Source organism: Pseudochaenichthys georgianus, chromosome 20 (assembly GCF_902827115.2).
Source record: "Pseudochaenichthys georgianus chromosome 20, fPseGeo1.2, whole genome shotgun sequence".
In the NCBI taxonomy this organism is placed as follows: Eukaryota; Metazoa; Chordata; class Actinopteri; order Perciformes; family Channichthyidae; genus Pseudochaenichthys; species Pseudochaenichthys georgianus.
In genome coordinates, this window is record NC_047522.1 from 10123798 (window position 1) to 10134329 (window position 10532).

A 10532-nucleotide genomic window follows, 5' to 3' on the forward strand; every position below is an offset into this window, starting at 1 on the left:
GTCGCTTTGGATAAAAGCGTCAGCTAAATGCAATGTAATGTAATGTTTATTATGGAGTTAGAGACAAGAGGTGATAAGCTTAACTTTACATAAAGACTGAAGCAGTTGACAAAATGTTAGCCTGGCCAAATGTACAAAATAAATCTTCCAATCAGCACCCTATATCGTGGTTATTCCATTTGAAATAATGATTTGAAGCAATGATGAGGTTGTGATTTGACTTAGTTCTGGTCAATTTTCTTAGAGTCTTACAGGCAACTGACAGACACTGCAGGAAACCGCTGTGTTTTGAAAATAACTTGGCGAGCTATGTGCTCTTGCTTCCAGTCCTCATAGCTTATGGCTGGATTCATCATTATTTTTAGAAAAAGAACACAGAGGTTGTTTCAATCTTTTCCTCCTTCTCTCAAATATGCACATTTGCAAATATGCTTTGTCACAAGTTTTGGTTTGGCTCATCTTAACTCTCCTGTCATTTCAGATCCCGCCTTCCTCAAGGCTCTTGCAATCAGCTCACTTCCCTCACCTGGTTTCACCAGCCCTTCCCCTCACCTGTTACTCATTACTCCACAGTATTTATACCAACTCACTATCACTTGTCCTTTGCCATATTGTCTTGTCTTTTCTGCCAAGCTCGCCAGTGTTTGTTATTCTCTAGCCTATATTCTTGTCCTGCCCGGTTTTAACCCCTGCCTGCTTGTATTCGGATCTCGAGTTCCTGCCTGCCCCCTGTTTGGATGTGGTTGCCTGTCTGAAGGATCACCTGGTTCTGAGCCCTGTTCTGCCTGCCCCTTTTCGGATTTGTTTGCCTTACTGCTGGATTTCCTGGTTTTGACCCTGCCTGTTCCTGACCTGAATAAACTGAACATTGCTAAACACTGGTTGTATCTGTGTCGTGCTATTGGGTTCTGATCTTTACCTGTGATCGTGACATTCGTACAATATCTAGAACAAAAGTATGTCCAGTTGACTCCTACTAAACATTTGCATTGGTGGAAACATGTATATGTTTTCAGAGCTTACTGAGGGCTGGATGCTGACAAAACATTGGCTTCCATATAATTACCTGAAATGGCAGAAAAACACACTGTTGTGGAGCCATTCACTAATCAAGCAAAGCAGAGAAGAGATCTAAATGTTGCAATCTTGCAAATTGGTATTCATATATAATCAATTATATAAACATAATCCGGGATGCTCCCTTTAACCTGCTCTACAGTACTTAAAGGGAGCTTTTTTGTGTTGGCTTTTGAATAAAATATTATATTTCAAAAACTGACAGATGTACCTGTGTAATGTGTCTGTCCCTCAAAATCTGCAGAGTCAGCCCGTTCCTGCATGAAGGTTTTGTTTGATGTTCTCCACCTAGAGTGTAGGAGTTTGATAGCTGCACTGTGCTCACATATGTTGAACAAAATGACTTACAAAACACAGTGTAAGTCAGCGACCTGTGAAATGACCATGAATTCATGAACACCCCCGGAGATCTGAGTAAACTCTATTCCAGGTTTGAGACTTTTTACACCCCAGGTTGTTACCATAGCAGTAGAACAAACAGCAGCAGGGGTGCAACGTTATAAATTACTTTTTGTTTTTAAAAGCAACATTGCTCGTTTGAGTTCTAGCAGTGACATAGTGACATAGCAGTTCAAACCGGAGAGACGTGATGTAAGAATTACATATTTATTGTTTACACGTCATATGAATGAAATGATTGCCATGATAATACAACAGGAGAATGTAATGGTGTTTGGCGATTAGGCCCCGGTTTGCAGGATAATCATTTAGGAGGGAAAGCACCGCTCCGATGAAATCCCCGGGGTCTAGACACTGGTGGTGGTGCTGAGTAGGTGAGACCGGTCTGAAGAAGGAAGGTTTAGCTTTGTCCTGGAGGAGACTGGAGGCGAGAGGGGTGGAGGCGGGTTGCGGTCATCTGCAAATGACAACTGACAGGGAGGAAGAGCAGGCATTTAAGGAATTTAGCATGTGCAGCTATTGGCTGCTGAAGGGTGACGCCCTCATATTTAATGAGGGGGGAAGGGAGCCATCGAGTGACGTGTAAGTGACTCGTGTTAGGTCTTCCTTATTGAACTTGCGCTAAGCTTCATTAGTGATCTCTGCAACCAGGACCATTTTCAGAGGATAGATTTACATTTTAAATTAGGTCACTAACAGCACATTGATAACAGGTTCAAGGATAAATGGAGTCCTCTCTTTAAACATGCAAATGCCTGAGCTCTGTCATTGGTGGATGCATGGCAGTGGAATTATACAGAGGAAAGACCCCACAGTGGAACCAGATTAGAACATGTTATTTGGCCTAAACTATATCAAACACACACATGTATATGCCTCCTGTTATTAACTTTGAAATGTAACTTTAAGCTCTCGAATGTACCATAACTAAGCCATTATGCCATCTATCTAGACCTCATGGGAAATATACGGTGGCCGGCAGGTACAAACGCAGAAAAACGGCCAAAAACGCATACATAAGCAGGAAACAGCTGCAAATAATGAAATGAAAAACAAACAAACCCTGAAAACAAATACAACAAAAAAATGCTGCATTTACAGAAATGATGCAAACTAAATACAACACACAAACCCCGAAAACAAATGCAACAGAAAAACGCTGCAAATACAAAAACGATATGCAAAGTCAAAAACACATACAAACCCCAAAACACATACAAACCCAAAAACACACAATGCTCCAGGCCTCTAGGGGGCGCGTTACGTCGAACAGATTGATGTCTGACCAGACATAGAGAGAACGAACGAGAGTGATGGAAATTGAAGCCGGAGGAAACAAAGGCCCAATCCCAAACCACTCCCTCGACCCTCCTCCTCCGTGACGGAGTGAACTCCGTCTGTAGGCACACTCACAGCTGAATGAAGTTCCCTCCATTAAGGGTTAAAGGTATAAATACAGCGGCAAGCTTTGGGACGGCCTCCCCTCTCTCCGCAGGAAACGGACGTCATGGTGTCCAACCCACATCTGTCGGCTGCATTGACCTGCATTGCTATCCGTCGCCTGTTAGCGGGTGCAATGGCAAGATCCAACAGAAGGCGCAGAAGGTTGAGGCGCATTTTAGTGATGTGCCAGTGGCAGGTAAACATTTCAATATTGCCAATACAACAATTATCTTCACTTTATTTCTTATATAGTAGCCTATGAACTTTGTATGTGTAATACAAATAGATATTTAGATATATTGTGATATACATTCATTTAGTCTTTCTTTATAAGCTATACGTGTATATCTGTATAGTGTCTGTAGAATTCCAACACAGAGAAATGTTGTCAGTAGTTTATAGAATAAAAAAGGAAAGGTTAATTTGACTTGCTCTCAGAATTGTTTACAGAGCTGTGTGTGTGTGTGTGTGTGTGTGTTGGAGTATAGTTATTGAACAATACTGTGTCCTGTGTTTGTCTTTTACAGGGGGGCAAAGGTCTTTACATGCAGCTCAATGCTACTGCCCCAATTCTCACCGTGTACGCCAACCCTGAAGCCTGTCTAAAGAAGGACTTTAGAGTTAAGCGATCTAGTGTGGTGTATTTGGTGCAGATGCTTTCCTCCCCAAAGGACCACGGATGGGGACAACCCCAGTGAGATGATAGTGAACTGTTCATGAACTTGTCATGAAAAGTTCATGAAATATTAGTGAACCATATTCATGAACAGCTCATAAACAGCTCATAACAAAGTTGATGAACTGTTCATGAAAGTGACATGAACATTAAATGGCACTAGGGCAGTTCATGAACTACTCATGAAACTCCTGTGCTGGAATGGTTCATGAACAATTCATGGAATATGGTTTTAGGCAGGTTCATGAACAATTCATGAAATGGAGTTTTCAGTGAGTGTGTAGGGATATTCAACCAAGAACATTTCAAGAATTGTTCATGAACATATCAAGAACTGTTCATAACAACTTCATGAACAGTTCATACCCAGTCACTGAATATAATTCAATGGCTGGCTATGAACTGTTCATGAACTGTTCATGAACCACTGACTGTGGGTCAATTGGCAACCATAGAAAACAACAATTATGTCAATCACAATGGAACTTTACTCAAATTACCAAACAAACATACATGTATACAGGTGGAGCACTACAATTAATCCTATCACTATTTGAAGCAGTTCTTGACACTCAGCTGCACAACATTTTTTGTTACGGGTCCCAAAAGCTTGGGTACCACAGCAACAATAAATGATTTCTGTAGAAAACAGAAAAGTGCAGCAGCAATAATTATACACAGGATCCGGTTGATCGTCTGGAATGCTTCTTATTCAAAATTCAAAGTACACAGTTACATTCAAATAGCTGAACTTTACAAACATCACATTTCTCCATTTAAGTTATCCGTCTGTCAGTCAATTACTGTATCTCAAGGAGAAATTCAACATAGTCAATATAAATTATTACATTACATTGCATTTAGCTGACGCTTTTATCCAAAGCGACTTACAATAAGTGCGTTCGACCAACAAAATACAAACTTGAAGAAAACAGAATCATATAAGTACATCAGGTTTCATAGAGCAAAAACATTTCAAGTGCTACTCAACTGGCTTTAGGTAAGCCAGCCCTTTATTAGTATATAAGTGCTTAGTTAATAGTTCTATCGCTCGAAGTGGAGTCGAAAGAGATGAGTTTTCAGTCTGCCCCGGAAGGTGTGTAAGCTTTCTGCTGTCCTGATGTCAGTGGGGAGCTCATTCCACAATTTTGGAGCCAGGATAGCAAACCCACGTGTTTTTGCTGATGGGAACTTGGGTCCCCTTCGCAGCGAGGGTGCAGCGAGCCGTTTGGTTGATGCAGAGCGGAGTGCACGTGCTGGGGTGTACGATTAACCATGTCCTGGATGTAGGAAGGGCCAGATCCATTCGCAGCATGGTACGCAAGTACCATTGTCTTGAAGTGGATTCTAGCAGTTACCAGAAGCCAGTGGAGGGAGCGGAGGAGCGGCGTGGTGTGGGAGAATTTAGGAAGGTTGAAGACCAGACGAGCCGCTGCATTCTGGATGAGCTGCAGGTCGGATGGCACATGCAGGTAGACCAGCCAGGAGGGAGTTGCAGTAGTTTAGGCGTGAGATGATGAGAGCCTGGACCAGAACCTGCGTCGCTTTCTGGGTCAGCTGGGGACGCATCCTCCTGATGTTGTGCAGCGGGTAGCAGCTATGTTTGCAGTGAAGGACAGGTTGTTATCTATAAACACATAACGCTATCAAATAATACTTTCTATCAATATATCTATCTTTACCAAATATAACATATTATGGAGATCACAAAAATACACTGTCAATGTTAATAAACAAAAAACAAGGCAATGTGCCTGCAAGACTGCACTCAGGTAAACAAAACATATTACCCGTGCGCAGCAGCTAACCTGCCTGCGAGCCTTCGCTCAGGTCACATTTACCCAGGTGCGGCTGAAGCCCGCGAAAATGGCATCTATTGTTGCCGACAGTTTAGTATTTTTAAAATACCGTTACTATGTCAAACATGCTCACAACCTTCTGACACACTCTCCTAAACATCTCCAACATCATATCTAATTCACACAAGTTAACATCGATCATTTTCATTATGTACTGACCTGTAGAAAACAGAAAAGTGGAGCAGCAATAATTATACACAGGATCCGGTTGATCGTCTGGATTGCTTCTGAGGAGGGGGCGGAAGTGTCCCCCCCTAAGGTAACCCAGATGTCACCGCTCACCTGCCAAAGGTTCCACCTTGGCGCTACTTACTCGTACTGCTTCTCAAACAGTACAGATAAACCATAAAATGATATGAATGTCACCAAAATAAATACAGATAATGTTCAGTTTCAAATTCACTATTGTTTTGTTTTAAGATTAAAAGTTTTAAAAAGAAAGAAATGTTCAAATAGTAGATGAATATTCAAGAGGTCTTTAAAAACATCACACTGATCATCAAAAGTTCATAAAATGCTCATGAATATTCCAAAATATTCTGAACTTGCCACAATCATCCAAAATTCATGAAATGCTCATAGTCATGAAAAGTTCATGAAATACTCATGCACACTTTTTGGGGTTTTAATTATAATGTTGTGATTGGCTGGATCATGAAAAGTTCATAAATTGCTCATAAAAGTCTGTCATGAGCAAAACAGGAACTTTATATGAATGAACAATGTTCATAAACATTCCATGAACTGCTCTTTAAAATGGTTCATGAGCATTTTAAGAATTTTGGTTCATGAACATGACAAGTGAACATATAATGAGTTGTTCATGAATGTTTCATGAGTGCTCATGAACAGCTCATAAAGTCATGAACTCCATCTCGCAGGGGAAGACATCGAGGTGTTTGTTCTCCTCTACAGCTTGGCCCATGGACTATCGCTCTCTGTGGTGGGTTCAGCATTCGGGATTCCCAAATCGACGGTCCACAGGATCATCAAACACGTCACCGGGAAGATAAAGGCCAACCTGAAGACCCTCATTTCCCTGCCAACCGCAGATGAGCTGCCAGAGATTGCAGATGGCTTCTGTCAGCTTGCAAAGAGTCCTGCATTTCACCGTGCTGCTGGTGCGATTGATGGATGCCATATTCGCATCAAACCTCCAGGAAACGAGTACCACAAGGAGTACATCAATTACAAGCTGTTTCCTTCCATCCAGATGCAGGCCATCTGTGACTCAACTGGGAGATTCCTGGATGTCTTCATCGGCTATCCAGGCTCCGTTCATGATGCCAGAGTACTGCGAAACAGCCCCATCTTCTGCCAGGCACTGTTTCCCCCAGCTGGTTGGTTCCTCCTTGGGGACGGTGGTTATCCCTGCCTGGAAAAACCAGTGGGATTACTCACACCCTACAAGGTCCCTCGCGGCCAGGTGCAGGCCAGATTCAACAGGCATCATGCCAGGGCTCGGTCTGTGGTGGAAAGAGCATTTGGAAGGATGAAGGCTCGCTGGAGGGCCACCCTTTTCAAAGCGCTGGAGGTCAGTCCAAGCTTTGCCCCTGACCAACACATCCTCACTCCCAGGTCGGCTTATGTTGACGTTATGTCAAGTCCCCTGCCGGCTTTTTCCAACGCAAGGGGGGGGGCCTTAGCGTCCATTTTCAACGCAAGGGGGGGGGGCTTAGTGTCCATTTTCAACGCAAGGGGGGGGCCCTTAGCGTCCATTTTCAGCTTTCCGGGATGTCCATGTGCTTCTATGGACGCTCATGGAAGCACGGCATTCGTTTGTGTCAACTGCCCTTAAAGGCAATGAAGACACTACACTACCCAGAATCCCCAGCTATCGTTTGGACTACACCATGTGCTCTGTTTGACAAACCCCGTGATAGTCCTCAAGCTCTGTCATTGGAGAGTGTGCTCCGAGGGTTACCGAGCCTCGAACAGCACTTGAAATGGGATGGAACCACGGCAGACTGTTCAAAACTGGATTTGAACGGGTCCACCGCGTCCCCCCCGTCCCCGTCCCCAGAACTACACATGCTGGCTATTCTGTTTCGCAACATGTTCTCTATGGCACGTCTCTACTGGGAGTTGTAGTTTTAAAAGACGTTTTCGTATTTCCCATAATAAGAAGTTGCCAGTATTAAACTGTGTACATCCCTGGAGGTTTAGGGGACAGGAAACACTCACATTTAAAACATATAATTAATAAATGGGTGAAAATTGCTGGTGCCCATAATGGGCAGTATTAATATATATACCCACACGCCAGCTAAGGTCAGAAGAGCTTTATTTAACAGCTGGACTTATGTTTGTGACCCCTCCTGTTGTTAATTGATAACATTACATTACATTAATTGATAAGCCTGAAACATGCACTTGTCAAGGTTCAGAGGCACATTTTGCAAATATGGCATAGCCATCGATCAGCTTAAGATAAGATATACTTTATTGATCCCAAGTTGGAACATTTGCGTTACATCAGCATGTGTAACAGTTAAATATGCAGTGGTGTTTATTTGAAAATCATTTAGTATAATCACACAAATTCTGTGTTTTATATTTAACAATTCTGTGTTCTTTATTTATTGATTGTTCAATACCTGACAAGGCCGGAGATGAAATATCTGCATACATCATAAGAGTATAATACATTATGTATAATATCAGTTAAAATAAGTGCTTCAACATAGTTAACATTGCTGGAGGTATGCACACATATTGATAGATGTCTTGTAATGCACTGTTGAGGAACCTGCGACCCAAGTTTTTCATTCAGTGCAGAACTACACCATACCTATATGATATGTCAATAAACCTTAGAACATCTTGAAATCTTGAACGGGATGTGCAAAATAGTCATTATATACAGTCTTTAATTAACTATTAGTAGAGAATAACGAGTAATGAATATACTTTATAGGGATCCTATTAATATCTAATAATAAAAATAATGAAATTCAATAACATGCTTTAACCACCAGGTGTCTCTTTATATCATCTGTGCACCTTTATGGTGTAAATACAGCCTATCTACCAATTGGATCAAATATAAAAGTGAGCCGAATTAGTGTTGATACGGCAAGGAGACGTATTGTGTGAAAAGAAATGTAAGATGTTGTGTAATGGCTGATATATTTATGATCCACGTCACGTTTTCAGTTCCTCATGTTTGTCTTCTCATCAGGGCTATACATACAGAACTACGGCAGATATGTAATATTTAATGCAGCCGAACCGTGTATTACAATGCCGTTATGTGATGACTTTGAAAGAGAAAAGCAAGCACACTCGGAATAAGGTATTATTTTATTTTTTAAAAATGTTTTCGGTCTGTTTCCGGTATTTGTTAATGACGATGTGCTGTGAGATGTGAGACTGGAATTGCACAGGGGGAAATAACGTATCTTTAGATGCGGATTTTGTTAAACTAATATGTTTGCGCTGTGGACCAACACTATACATTGACGGGGAAGGGGGTAGCAATAAAGATAACACCATTAAACAGTTACACAACATAACAGAAATAATATCGATAGCAGCGTCCCTAGCAACCACCTTGGTAACAATGAAAACGTTGGACGCAATTTCCTGAAGTAATCTTCGTAATAACTAGCAAACTAAAGATCATGTACATCCACTGCACACATAATCTGAAATAACAACTCATATTTCTCGCATCAAATGACATCAAAACGCATTTTAATGGCCAAACTAACTTTAAAATAGGCATTTTACACCCAGAATAAAACGAAGTTCGGCCATGTTTTCTTTTTCTGCAGGGAGAAATGATAGCTGGGGATTCTGGGTAGTGTAGTGTCTTCTGCCATCCTTTACTCCGAAAAAAGATTTGTTTCTCCGAATCGAAGGGGAAAAATACAAAAGCATTGCACACAATTTAAACCAATCAATGTTGTGTAATTAACAAGGATAATCTGGTGTTTTTTAGTCGATGAGTAGTGCAGATATCACTGTAAAATCAATCGTCAGTAAGGGGAATATTTACTTCCGGGTGTACAATTCTCCGCTATCCAATGAGAATGGACGCTCACATTGCCTTTAAGGGCAGTCGACACAAACGAATGCCGTGCTTCCATGAGCGTCCATAGAAGCACATGGACATCCCGGAAAGCTGAAAATGGACGCTAAGGCCCCCCCCCTTGCGTTGAAAATGGACGCTAAGGCCCCCCCCCTTGCGTTGAAAATGGACGCTAAGGCCCCCCCCCCTTGCGTTGGAAAAAGCCGGCAGGGGACTTGACATAACGTCAACATAGGCCGACCTGGGAGTGAGGATGTGTTGCCCTGACATCATTGCATGTTGTGCATTTCTGCACAATCTGTGCATAGACATGAACGATGTCCTTGAGGATGCTGAAGCCTTCCCCCCTGAAGATGGGGACCAGAGTCCTCCCCCTGCCGCAGCATGTGGACAGGAAAGTCCTGGACACCACCTAAGGAACAGGATTGCTGCACAACTCTCTGCTCCTGTCCAAATGGCACCACACCTGAGAGAGCACGATTACATCTAATGAACTTTGTTTTTTTGTGTTTTTTTTTGGAAAAACGTGGTTGTCTGTTAACTTGTGTTTTTGAAATGATGTGCACACATACCTGATTTAATTTTGTTTGTTTTAGTGAGCTCCACTTCTCACTTTAGAGAAAAGAGGTGAAATAAAATAAACCTGTGCACCGTTGATTTCAAACTTGGTTTTCCTGAATTGTCTTTCTGCATAATCCCAAATTGGAGACAAATGTCCTTACCTCTTGGATCATTCAATCACGAGCACAGAGCAAAGGTTCAGAAAATGAACACAGGTCTTCTAATACAATCACTTTTGTTTTTGAGTGAAACTCTGCAAATGGTTTGACATGAGCAATTAAGACCGTAAATGGCATGTATATTTTAATGCCTTATACCTATGAAGCGCACACACATATCTTTATTTAAGATGCTGATATTCAGGGTTAATCTTCAGACTTTGGAAAAAACACTTTAGTTCCATGCACACCATTACTTTGTGCACAACTTTTCCTTCTACATTATGAAACCCACACAGAACAATGTAGCCATCTAACAATCAAGC

General features: G+C 41.8%; 1 protein-coding gene across 1 annotated transcript; it reads left to right on the forward strand.

Moving 5' to 3' along the window:
• The first annotated feature begins 2983 nt into the window (after positions 1–2983).
• On the forward strand, positions 2984–9982 carry LOC139435920 (putative nuclease HARBI1). Its single transcript, XM_071206981.1, has 4 exons — positions 2984–3115; positions 3447–3552; positions 6336–7005; positions 9749–9982. The coding sequence occupies exons 1-4, from the start codon at positions 2984–2986 to the stop codon at positions 9975–9977; spliced, it is 1137 nt and encodes a 378-aa protein (XP_071063082.1). The 3' UTR covers positions 9978–9982.
• Positions 9983–10532: the final 550 nt, after the last annotated feature.

What these genes read in the sequence shown, in the direction of transcription:
- LOC139435920 (XM_071206981.1), top strand. Translation starts at nt 2,984, where the DNA reads ATGGTGTCCAACCCACATCTGTCGGCTGCATTGACCTGCATTGCTATC. An exon ending in TAGTGATGTGCCAGTGGCAG is followed by an intron (nt 3,116 to 3,446) that starts GTAAACATTTCA and finishes TGTCTTTTACAG; the next exon opens with GGGGGCAAAGGTCTTTACAT. An exon ending in CTTTAGAGTTAAGCGATCTA is followed by an intron (nt 3,553 to 6,335) that starts GTGTGGTGTATT and finishes TCCATCTCGCAG; the next exon opens with GGGAAGACATCGAGGTGTTT.